The 12,595-nt window shown below is 35.4% G+C and overlaps 2 protein-coding genes across 6 annotated transcripts; one reads left to right on the forward strand and one right to left on the reverse strand.

Moving 5' to 3' along the window:
* Positions 1–2,034: 2,034 nt before the first annotated feature.
* LOC106405519 lies at positions 2,035–6,690 on the forward strand. 5 transcript variants are annotated; one of them, XM_013846042.3, is made up of 7 exons: positions 2,035–2,826; positions 2,924–3,025; positions 3,535–4,375; positions 4,454–5,095; positions 5,512–5,621; positions 5,774–5,795; positions 5,871–6,690. In XM_013846042.3, exons 4-7 carry the CDS (start codon positions 4,895–4,897, stop codon positions 6,462–6,464), a joined length of 927 nt encoding a protein of 308 aa, XP_013701496.2. In that variant the 5' UTR covers positions 2,035–2,826; positions 2,924–3,025; positions 3,535–4,375; positions 4,454–4,894; the 3' UTR covers positions 6,465–6,690. The 5 variants fall into 5 exon arrangements, with proteins under 5 accessions (XP_013701496.2, XP_013701495.2, XP_022560918.2 ...); XM_013846041.3 differs by having other exon boundaries at positions 2,934–3,025; XM_022705197.2 differs by having other exon boundaries at positions 2,035–3,025.
* A 1,391-nt stretch (positions 6,691–8,081) lies between these two features.
* Positions 8,082–10,406, reverse strand: LOC106403446. Its single transcript, XM_013844274.2, has 4 exons — positions 9,966–10,406; positions 8,685–9,920; positions 8,253–8,600; positions 8,082–8,141 (listed from the first exon to the last, which is right to left on the reverse strand). The coding sequence occupies exons 1-4, from the start codon at positions 10,404–10,406 to the stop codon at positions 8,082–8,084; spliced, it is 2,085 nt and encodes a 694-aa protein (XP_013699728.2).
* Positions 10,407–12,595: the final 2,189 nt, after the last annotated feature.

The following is a 12,595-nucleotide window of genomic DNA, read 5'->3' on the forward strand; positions in this document are numbered from 1 at the left end:
TACGGATTGGTTGGGTGGGGTAACTTTAGATTTTTTGATTTAAAAAATAAGCTGCGTGTTTTTTGCTTTAGCTTTATTTTTTTTTGTTGTAGATTATCAAAGCACTTTTAAAAAGCGGTAGAAAACTTGCTTTGGAAAGCTAACATATTTTCTTTTATAATTTTTTTTGCTGTGGTTTTATTTTTTAAAATAAAGCATGATTGCTTTTAAAAATTGCTTTAGAAATAAAAATAGCTGTCCAGAACACCTACGACCACTACCAATCAACCCCTACATCTCGAGTCATCAGCGTGAGACATATATATCCGTAATATTGCATTGATAAAGATTTAAACTGAAGATGATAGAGCATCTCCGTATACATACACCACATCCATGGATGCTCTTCCCCTCCATGATGTTCACAAGCCATAAGGCCACACATGGCTAGGTGAAAAAGTCTAATCCGAAGAACTGAACCGAATTTGATTTAAAAAAGTAGTACCAAATTTGAATCGATATTGATAAAATATTCGAACGGTTCAAAATTTTGATATATAAAAAACGGAACCCGAATTCGATCCGAACTGAAATATTATGGATACCCGAAAGTATCTGAAATAGACTTATATACCTAGATATATTAATTATTTTTAGGTTTAATATATATTTAAAACATCCAAAAATATAAGATATTTTTAGGTTATACAAAATGCTTGAAAATATATAAAAATAATGAAAAATAAATGCTTAAATATGCTAAAGTATACTCAAAACACAAAAATACTTAAAATATATATCGACTCTATCTAAATATTCAAACCAAACCAATTCATATATTAAGTTTATGTATTTTTGATGAAATACGTTTATGTATTTTTACATTCGTTATTCAAATTTATATGTAATATGTTATTTTGTTTATAGATTTTGAAAATTGAAGTATATAATAAATTTTAAATTTAAAAAAAATAATTTAAATGGGTTATCTGAATCCAAACCGAACTCGAATCAAAATTTGGAAATATCCGAAGGCTAAATCTTTGACTCCAAAAACCAAAATCCAAATAAATCCAAACCGAACCCGAATGGATAACTGAACGCCCATCCATGGGATAGACGTAAGCCCGCTTTAAAACTTTTTCGTGGATACCTCATCGTTCCGAATACCTACTTCCGATTTCAATTATATTAACACAAAAAAGAAGCAAAAGCTTATTATTACCAAAAAGGAGCTAGTGTTATTCTTTAACGTCTAATTTTACAAACTCAGTAGTATTGTATAGTCAAGCAAATTAACTTGGGTTATTCATTAGTCAATTAAAAATCTAAGATATTAAAATTCAAATTTAATAATTTATCTATAATATACATATATGAGTGAAATGAAATATGATAAAATCCTGGAATAATATCTGAATCCGAACCGAACTCGAATCAAAATTTGGAAATATCCGAAGGCTAAATCTTTGACTCCAAAAACCAAAATCCGAATAAATCCGAACCGAACCCGAATGGATAACTGAACGCCCATTCATGGGATAGACGTAAGCCCACTTTAAAACTTTTTCGTGGATACCTCATCGTTCCGAATACCTAGTTCCGATTTCAATTATATTAACACAAAAAAGAAGCAAAAGCTTATTATTACCAAAAAGGAGCTAGTGTTATTCTTTAACGTCTAATTTTACAAACTCAGTAGTATTGTATAGTCAAGCAAATTAACTTGGGTTATTCATTAGTCAATTAAAAATCTAAGATATTGAAATTCAAATTTAATAATTTATCTATAATATACATATATGAGTGAAATGAAATATGATAAAATCCTGGAATAATATCTGTAATTTATCTTTAATATCTGCTCCACTAAAATGAAAGGATAAAATCCTGGCATCCTGGAAAATGAGTGATGCTAATATAATAGAATAAACTTTGCCTAAAACTACAAAACTTCAAGACCCATAAGTGAAATCTAAGTCTACGATGGCTTTAACTCTAACACAAACCACACAAACCATAAATAGTTTCCACCTCTTCATTCTATATAAATGCATACGAATGAGTCATACTGATCATCACACATCAGTAAATTAAGAGACAATACTAAGATGACATCTTCTAAAGTATCTTCCATGCTTCTCTTTCTCCTCCTTCTCGTTCTTGTGTTTCCCCATATGGATAAAGCCCTTGGTGAAAAAAGGCAGCTCTCCACAACCTTAGTTAGTCCTTTTGTCTTTAAATAAGTCATAGCTATTTACTCTATTATTTTGATCTATTTAGAAATGTTTTGAACTTTATTTCTTTAATTTAGCTTGGTTTTAGCTCACAACTAACTAAATCTCATTAAATTTTATAAAAAGAAGATAAACCGTTGTAGTTTTGTTTCCCCTCTTGTTTCGTTCAGACCAAAGTTTATTGCGATAGATGACAAAATAAAACAAGGAAAAATTGCCAAAACAGAATAAAAAACAACATAGTTGTCCCTATGGTATAAATCCAACCTAAAGTTGTCCCGTATAATTTTTTTCATAATACCAAAAGAAACCTTTGATTAATCTCATTAAACATGATTAATTGTATTTTAAAAAAAATAATATGAATCAGTTTGTTTAAATGGGAAAGGAATAAAAAATAATAATAAAACAATCTAAAGGGAAAATTGTTTCCCTAATTCCCCGTAACCCTAAGCTCGATATCGATCTCTCCGCCTCTCTATTTCACGGCGATGAGGAAGGCGATTGCGTCTTCTCCGGTGAAATCAACGGCGAGTGTAGCTGCCACCGGTGGAACCCCTTTCTCTTCTCGTACCGGTGGAACCCCTTTGTCTTCTCCTACATACCGAAGGTAAACACCAACGTTCTGCATCCAATTTCAGTAATAACGTTTGTTCCTTTCTCCTTCTTGTTCTGATACTTTTCTCTGGATCTCTTTCTATCTCGAGAAACACAAAGGCGATTTCGGAGCTTCTTTTGGTGATTGGCGAAATCGAGTTTGTCTTTAACCTCCCCGCCTCTCTCTTTCTCCGACATTGCTAGCACATAAGGTATGCTGTCGATACTTCATTTGTCAAGCGGTTTGAGTTCTTCATTCGGGTTCTGAAGTTAGCATTTGTCTCTTTCTTTAGCCCAAATACATTGGTGATTCGGGTTTCTTTCTTTATCCGGTTCTTTATTTCATTTGTCTCTGTGTTTGAGTTCTTCATTTGGGTTACTCTTTCTATGTTCGTTTCTTAGGATTTTTAGTGTTGTTAACTGACTATATGAACCGATTTCGATTGTGAATTGTCTTACTTTGATTAACTGATTTCTTTTGTGAATTGATTTCGTTTATCATGGGCTGGTTTATTGATTTCGTTTCTGTACATAATGATAGTCTTTGTGTTTCTGATTTTAGAATTTGTTTGATTTTTCTCTTGTGTTTGTCTCTGCTTCACAGTGAAGTTAGTTTTTTTTGACTTAAATCAATATCTGGATCAAGTGATAGTTGCTTTGTTTGATTTTTGTGAATTGATTTTGTTTGCTTGTAGAATCAAATTTTTTTTGTCTTTTGTAGATATGGAGTTAGAGCTACCTAAGCGAGTGTATGCAGAGGGTTTAGAACCTCAGGTGAAGAAGATCAACAACTGCTGCCGCATGGAACTTATCAGGGATCTGAAGAAAACTATGTCTGCGGAGTACGATGATGTCAAGATAGATCCTGTTAAACATATCATGGCGATTGCGGAAAATAAGCTCAAGTTTTCGGGGAAATTGGTGGATAGCTTCTTGTGTAAGCAGCTGATTACCTCGAAGATGCATGAGAAGTGGTTTGTCTTTGCGAGGAATACTCTCCGGTTTTCGCTTCAGGAGTATCACGCTGTGACAGGCCTCAAGATCTCGCTGGAAAGTAGCTGTGACGTAGTTAAATGGAAAAATGATGGCGGATTTTGGAGTGAACTACTAAGGACAGGTGGTAAGATCACCTTGCAGTCGATCAAAAAGGTGCATCTAAAAGAAGTTCACAGCTGGTCTCGGCGTGATAGGATGAGGTTGATCTACTTGTGTGTGATAATGGGTGTGGTGATGGGGAGAGATGAGAAGGTGAACATCCCTCACATGTACATCAAGCTGGTGATGGATCTTGACAAGCTTCGGAACTTCCATTGGGGTCTTCACTCCTATGACTTCTTGCTGAGTTCCATTGAGAAGGCTAGGAAGAAGTTGGGTAAGAAGAACCGCTACATTTCGAGGGTTTCTCCTATGCTTTCCAGATTTGGATTATGCCGGATTTTGGAGAAATATGTGGCAGCAAAGTCCCGGACAGTTTCAGCGGTCCAAGGTGTGGTAATTGGAAAGGAGTTGCAAAAGTTTCTTATGAAGACATCATTCAACTTGAGGAATCGTTTACTAAGAAGGTATGTATATGTATTGTATTCTTTTATATGGTTGTTGCATATTTTTTTATAGCTTATAATGTTATAATTGTTTTGTAGGGAGACTTGTTCTCGGTAATTTCAGTGAGTGGCAATGGTGATGTGTTGAGGCATGCTGATTATACAAGGAAGGATGAGATGGAAGATGAACGTGTGGACCTTCTTCTTGATAGGATTAAAAACAAGTTTGATTGGAGCAACACAGAATGACCAGTTATAGAGGCTGAAGAGACTGAGATGGAGGAAGCCGATACATAGTCAGAAGCTGATAAGAGTGTGGATGATACTGATATTGCAGCAGATGTGGAGACATCTTCGGTTAATGTTGCTGGAAGAAGCAAGAGAAAGATTCAGGATGAAGGAGCCGAGACAAGAAAGAAAAAGTTGCTGTGTAAGCGAACAACAGAAAAAAAACAGAGTATTGATCGTGAAACTAAGAGTTTCATTGAGGGTTTAGTTCACTCTTCTGTCAATTCCTTGGGAGATATACTCAGAGCGCAAATGGCGAGTATGGAGAGCATGTTCAAAGAGAGGATGGGCAACATGGAGAGCGAGGTTTCACAGCTCAGGGAAGCAATCAGTTTGAGTGCCGAAGGAAGCGTTCCTAAGAGCAAAACCGATGAAGATCCGCCTAAGACCAAAACCGTTCAAGCTCCAGCAAAGAAAAAGGTCAATCAAGCTCAAGCTCCAGCAAAGAAAAAGGTACTTCTTAAAAGAAAGTGCAGAACTTGATGTACTTGTATCTAGGATGTTGAGTTAGGGTGCTGGAGCTAGGCTTTTGGAGTTAGGTTGTTCTTGGAACTTAACATTTTCACTGTGTAATATTATGTACATATTGTAATAGGTTTGTAATGTGTAATATGCTTGAATGTTTGTGTAATGATAACTCCATGAATGTAATGCTTTGTTTGTGTTATGATTGAATGACTTCTTTAATTTTTTTTTTTTGGTTTTGATGAATAGGATGGGATAAAGAATGTTATAGAAACTAACGATTTTGATTTTGGATTGACTATACAAGAATTAAGGAATTGTCCCAAGATACATTTGTTGAGGGCTTTGATCCTTCTCAAGTTAAATTCGAAAACTCAAGACCCTTCGACATGTCCCCACCGCAGTTACATGATGAGGAAATAGATCGAGCCGGAGAAGACTCACCAGATGCGGCATTGGTGTATCTTCGTGAAGAGGATTGGGAAAAAGTTAGCACTTGGTTAGCTAAATCCAAGTAAGTAAATTCCGCAGTTTCATATCATGTGTTGTTAAATTTTAAACAAAACATATCATTGTTTTGAACTTGTATCATTGTTTTGGTTACAAACCTCTGCGGATTGGACCTACAATGTTAGATGCTGAGATTGGTACTCGTCTTATTGATAGAACCAAGTGGCTTCATAACTTGGTAAAACTTAGAGACTTTTAGCTTCTATGTGTGTTTTCCATACATTCTGTGTGCTAACATCATCGTAATATGCAGGAGATTGACGCCATGATGTACGTATTCCGGGAGAGAACTTCTCTGAAACGATGGGAACTTCATCGTGTCGCCTTCATGTCTGTTGTCTTCAGCAACATGATTAAAAAGGAGTATGAGAGTTTCAAGGCGGGTATAAGAAAATACAAGCTTCATCATTTGCTACTGCAATACGGCAAAGGGGTCCTTCCACCACATGGACGGACACAAGAGATATGGAATGTAGATGTGGATTGGCTGTATGTCCCTGTTCATGTTAGCGGGAATCATTGGATTTCATTGTGTATCAGTGTCGTGACGAGGAGCATTGATGTGTTTGACTGCTCGGGCAGAAAAAGGTACAAGGAGGTGGATGCGTTCGCAAACCTTGTTCCTCGTATTGTCAAGGCAGTTCAGCCACCGAGATGCCACAAGGATTTCAATGTTGCTGCATATACGGTTCACTATGTCCCCATGGGTAAGCTGAATAAAAGTGCATGTGATTGTGGTGTCTATACAATAAAGTTCATCGAGTGCCATTTGCTTGGATTGAAGTTGTCCGTGGTGAATGATGGTAACATCAAAGAAGCTCGCCACAGAGTTTTGTGGGATCTATAGGAAGCAGCTAACGTCCCGGAACTGGTTGACAGGATGTCAAATTATGAACCTCCAGAGTGTCTCTCTTCAACCGTAGAAGAGATTCTGTGAGAATCGATTTTTAAATGTAAATAGTTCGGCTTTAATTCTAACTTTTAGGAGAAAAATGCTTAATCTAATGTGTTTCTTCTAGTGTTTTATTAGGAACATGAATGCTTAATCTAATGAATTGTTTTTGGGTTTATTATTCTCAGTTTTTCACAATGTGTTTAAGTAGACCCTAAATAAGTCTTGTCGGAGACAACAATCAACCGTAACATAGACCCTAAACATAACCTAAACAATACCCTAAACGAGACAAATGGAAAACATAATATGAAACAATAGAAACCACAGTCATTCAATCGAGAGTCTTAAAAAACACCTAACGAGACCCTAAACATACCCTAAACAGAAACCAAAACAACATTAATCATGTATTCTAATAGCCGCTAGAGAAGGAATCAGCCCATAAGAGTATATAAAACGAATCAAATCCAATACACTTAACTTGGTTAATTGTAAACCCGACTTTTGATCCAAATTAGAAATAAAACCCGACCAGAATTAGATCCACAAATAACCTAATACCCGACATATTTAAACCAAAAACCCGAGTCTCCCCATTTTTTCAGAATTCTCTTCTCTGTCAATATCCTTTTTCTCTCTGAATCAATTTTCCTAAAACATGAATACTCCAAGGCGATATTCGTACGGGGTGCCATATAGGTGCTGGTGTGGGAAGGGGGTTGTGATTTTCTATTCGAGAACAAATGAGAATCCTTACCGACGGTTCTATAGATGCGAAATTGGGTCATAGGTTCATGGTGTCGATTTACCTTAAGGATTCAAATATAGATTTGTTTTGTGTTCATATCGAAACTCTGTTTTGTTTAAGGCGTTGGTCATGGCTTTGATGGCTTTTTGTCTGAATCGATTTTCAATTAAGAAAGACGAACATGCTGTCCTGACTTGATTTTTGTTTCTATGTAGTGAAAAAAGGAAACCCATGTATTTAAGTGGGTTGATGAAGCTTTGGTTGATGAGATTCAAAAGGTAGAGGCAGAGCAAGGGAGAATTACAGAAGCGATTGAAGATCTGAAAATGAGTATGAAAAAGACAGTTGAAGAAGAAGTAAGGAAGCAGAAAAATCCCCTTGAATTATGTTGTTTAGGAATCATTCTATGGATTTTTGGAAAAGCGTAGAATGAATGAAATCAGTCTACTGGTTCTTAGTATTTTGCTTCTTACTCTTTTGTTCTTACAATGACTATGTTACTTTTGTGGTTCTTAGTCTTTTGTTCTTGCAATGACTATGTCACTTTTATGGTTCTTACTATGGCTATGTTTTGGTTCTTTGAGTTTTGTTCATGCGATGTTGTCTATGATAATGAAAACACAGAATCAATATACATTTAACACGTACAAATCGAGAACCATGAAACTGAGAAAAAATGATGATGCCAATGAAACTTAGAAGAATGATGCCAATGTATAACAATGAAACTGAAAATAAAACCAAACGAAATTTATCCAAATGAAAAGAGAGTCTATAGTTTTTAGAAGAAAAAAACATACAAAACAATGATAAGAATGCACTTAGAAATAAGCTCGCCTAGCTCGCCATTTACCACCACTTGCATACTTGAACAGAGCAACCTGTGACACAAAGAACCATACATGAAACACATAAACCAAGCTATAAAAACACATAAATGGACTGCCTATATAAGCTGACCCCTTACCATTTGTGACTGACTATATTGGTACTTTACAAGTTGCTCTGTTGTGCCCACTAATACCACATCTACTACACTTCCAAGGCTGCTTCTTTCGTGATATTTGCGATGACAGAATTTTGTCTTCCACAGTTTCATATCTGCGTTTTCTTTTCTTTCCAACTGATCTTCTTGTCTCTGGTGGTAGAACAATGACTTTCTTAACATCTTCTGGTATAGACCAAACATCCTCGGGAACATCAATAGGATTTATGCTTTCTTGATAAGCTTCTCTCCAAGCTCCTGTCGTATACATCAAATCAGTCAATGTGTGTGGCTCTCTTCCAACATGAAAACCAGCTTTAATTGCGTGCCTACAAGGGATCTTCATAAGGTTGTACTTTCCACATGAACAAGTCCTTCTATCCAAATCAACTAAGCAGTCGAATTTATCACCTCTAACAAGCAATCAACCAACACTGACAGGGTAAACTACAAATGTGGAGCATTTCCCGATTCTCCTGCCTATCTTTTTCTCTACATCTTTGGTCAAAGGATGTTTATGCTTTGAAATCAGTTTCTTACGCTCATAAAACCACCATGTCAACATTTCCCTGATACTGTTCAACAAAGGAATGACTGGATACTCTCTCGGTGAACGCAAAGCAGAGTTGATAGATTCATCAGGATTGGTTGTCCTTATGTCGTATCTGTATCCAGGGAATTGGCATCTAGCCCATTTTTGCACATTAGCTTCCCTTAGGTAATTTCCAATTGCCGGATTGATATTACACACATTAGCAAATGTCTTCTCAAACTCAGAAACTCGATAAGCCTTGGACGCCTTTGAAACCAACCCAGCAAGTCCTTTCCCATGGAAATATGTGACCACATTATTCAACAAATGATGAATACAAATACCGTGTCTAGCTGATGGATACACATTTTCAAGTGCCTTAGCGATATACCCATGTCTGTCTGAAATAAAAGCCAAATTATGATCATCTGCAATGACAACCTTAAGTTGTCTCATAAACCATTCCCAAGAACGCTCATTCTCTGAGTCGACTATTCCAAACGCAATAGGATACATATTAGAATTTCCGTCTACAGCAGTTGTAACCAGTAAAATTCCTTTGTATTTATTCTTCAAAAATGTCCCATCGATCACAATAACCTGCCTCATGACTCTGTTAAATCCTCTTATCGATTGCCCAAATGCAATAAACAGGTACCGAAAATTCCCATTTCCGTCAATCTCGTAAGATGAGTGTGTACTTGGATTAGCCTCTCTCAGCATGTGCAAGTATTTTGGTATTTTCCCATAACTTCTCTCTGGAATACCTCTAATTGCATTGATCGCATATTCACGCGCATCCCATGCTAAAGATTTTGAGATCTCACATCCATGATCACTACGCATAATCTGTATGATATCATTACATTTCTGCCCTTCCTTGACGTCTTCATACTTATGCATAATCAGACTACCTATAGTTTTTGCCGAAGCAGTCTTACCCGCTTTGGTTTTGCTTGAAGGTGCGCATGTATGTTTACCGACATACTTCTTGATCATGAAATATGTAGAATCCTTCAGACACTCTGCTCGAGCACCCCAATTGCATGCATTATCCGCACATCTAACATACCAAAGTTGTCTATCCATTTTGATAACCTGGTAGTCAAAGTTATGCTTCATTGCACATATCTCGAAAGTCGCCTTCAACAAAGTTTTGTTCTAAAAAAATTGTCCTATCTTAACAACATGGAGCAGAGAAAACTTTGACATATTATGTATGTTCTCTTTTTTAGAGATCATGGTATCAGCATCATAGTCCCCATCCTCATCAACTGCGACTCCTTTCCGCTTTTCATTCTTCTTCTCGCTCTGCCTCTCAGCATACACATGAGCTGATTCGTCCCCACTGTCAAACGAGTTTTCTTCCTCTTCATCAGTACATGGATCGGCTGGCGATTTGTTAAGATCAAAGGCTGCTTCATTCGGATTCTCAGCCTTGGCTTTACATTTTACACACAATCGAGTATAATTACTCTTTTGAACAAAGCGAACAAAATTCTGAAACTGTCGATCGTTTGCAATGATCACAGGTGGACATCCTGATGTATTGATCAACTCAGCAGGTAGATAACTCAACTCCAAATCGGCTATGATTTCTTCTTCCATACCAAAATCCTCCAAAACCATCTTTTTTAATTCATCTAAAGTACAATTTGATTCCACTAATAGTAGCCTACCCCCTTTGCCATCAGCTGAAAAAATCCATCCCGTAGTTGCACCTAATTTCCAAATACCACATGTTGTATAGATATGCATCTAATCTAGAACAAGAGTTTCTGAAAATCACAAGAGAAACTATGAAAAAATCATAGATTCATGAAGAAGAAAGGCAAAATCGTTTTTTTTTTGAAATTTTGAGAAAAGAAAATCGATCAGAACCATTTTAGGAAGTTAGAATATTTTGAGAATATTTTGTTAACCGAATTTCCTTAATTTTCGCCAAAAACAGGTGATCTTATCTGTAGAAGACACCTTCTACAATGCGTAGAACCATGACAAAAATATGGAATGAATTTTCTACCTTTTGTAGACGTTCGTGTAGTTTCCAGATTTCACGTTCGAGAAATGTTAGAATACTTGTTAAAAGTAGAAACTGCATTTTTTCAGAAAAGTAGATATCTTTACAATTAGTAGAATGCACATTTCCCATATTTAGATATTGAATCAAAAGTAGATTTTACGTTCCAAAACAAGTAGATGGACATGTATATTCTGGATTTTGCTTTCTACTAACCCAATTTCGGTAGAAGACGAATTATCCTTTTAGTAGAACGTAAATTGAAAATTCTATTTATCAAGTTTTTCCAAAAAAATAAAAATATGTGCTTGTGTATATGGGTGTTCCATTAATTGTTTATATTTTTAATTATTTTTTTGATTTATAAAACTATTTATTTTATTAAGATTCAGAAATGAAAGGATAAAAGGGAGATAAAATGAAGAAAGTTGGATTTATACCATAGGAACAACTATGTTGTTTTTTTATTCTGTTTTTTTGGCAATTTATGGCTTTAAGATGGGATTATGCAAATTGATAGAAAAATGTCTACTTTACCAAACCTTTGCGTTGTAGTAATTAATGCGTTAAGTGGTTTTGGTGTAGAAGGCACAGAGCATCCCGATCAACTGATGACGGTTGGAAGGAGCCTTCTCTTTCGCATCCCTCCATGCCCACCGTCCTTATGTAAGCCTCGTCCGATAAGAATCCCTCCCCGACGTCGTACACCTCCACCCCCCTCCACGGCATTGAAGGTTTCCAAAAGGCAAAAACACATGGATCCCAAAACATTTGGATGAAAATATATTTTCGTAATTCCTCACTATAAATGTAATTCTGAAATTTTCTTTCAAAATAAAGAGATCATGCCACTCGGGATGATGGTATGATGATATGTTGTTGTAAGTTTTAAGCTATTGTATGATGATATATTTGTCGATATTATTCAACGTAAATAAATATAGTTTATGGATTTGTGTCGATAGAGAAACTGGAAAGAAAGAAAATTTTTAAAAGAAAGAAATGAGAAGATGTTTGATACGACCTTCGATATTTTACAAATGATATTTTCAAGTAATTATAAATATTATTCAATAGTAATATACTAATATATAAACAAAATATAATTGCAAAAAATATTTGATGGTAATTTTTCTTTTACTAATATTTATAATTTTTTTTTAAAAAAGCTTTACTATTAAATATATTTATAATTACTTAAAAAAAAAGTTTTTGTTATTATCTTAGTATATATCTATACTATTATTTGAGAAGTAAATTTGCTGATGTGTCATCTTCTCTATAATATTTGGTATTTTTTATTTGTCATATTTTTAATAATTTTAGTTAGTAAAAAAAACTTTTAAATAGAAACAAGTAAAACCATAAATCTCTGAACCTATACAACATCTCAAGTGATAATCCGTATATCATATTATATAAATTTTAGTTTTAAAAGTTATTAATTAACACGATTGTCACATAATAATTATATATTTAAGATTTTGACTTGTATTCATAATCAAAAAAATACTTTAAGAGCTTTATCGGCCGTATACATACACCACATCCATGGATGCTCTTCCCCTCCATGGTGTCCACAAGCCATAAGGCCACACACGATAGACGTAAGACCACTTTTAAACTTGTTCGTGGATACCTCATCGCTCAAACCATCAACGAATACCTAGTTCCGATTTCAATTAATCTACTACGAACTGTTGCCTGTTGGTATATGAATCTGGTCTCCTCCGTCGTAAAGAGCAAACTACCCATTTGGTTTAAAGGCCTACGTGTCTTGACTTTGCGGAGATCGTGT

The sequence above is a fragment of the Brassica napus genome, chromosome C6 (assembly GCF_020379485.1).
Source record: "Brassica napus cultivar Da-Ae chromosome C6, Da-Ae, whole genome shotgun sequence".
Taxonomy (NCBI): domain Eukaryota; kingdom Viridiplantae; phylum Streptophyta; class Magnoliopsida; order Brassicales; family Brassicaceae; genus Brassica; species Brassica napus.

Coding starts and splice junctions, on each gene's coding strand:
- LOC106405519 (XM_022705197.2), top strand. CDS start 4,895: ATGGCGAGTATGGAGAGCATGTTCAAAGAGAGGATGGGCAACATGGAG. Junction 5,096..5,511: donor AAGCTCCAGCAAAGAAAAAG/GTACTTCTTAAA, acceptor TCCCCACCGCAG/TTACATGATGAGGAAATAGA. Junction 5,796..5,870: donor CCAAGTGGCTTCATAACTTG/GTAAAACTTAGA, acceptor CGTAATATGCAG/GAGATTGACGCCATGATGTA.
- LOC106403446 (XM_013844274.2), bottom strand. CDS start 10,406: ATGGTTTTGGAGGATTTTGGTATGGAAGAAGAAATCATAGCCGATTTG. Junction 8,601..8,684: donor CCACATTTGTAGTTTACCCT/GTCAGTGTTGGT, acceptor TCATGTGGAAAG/TACAACCTTATGAAGATCCC. Junction 8,142..8,252: donor ACAACAGAGCAACTTGTAAA/GTACCAATATAG, acceptor TTTGTGTCACAG/GTTGCTCTGTTCAAGTATGC.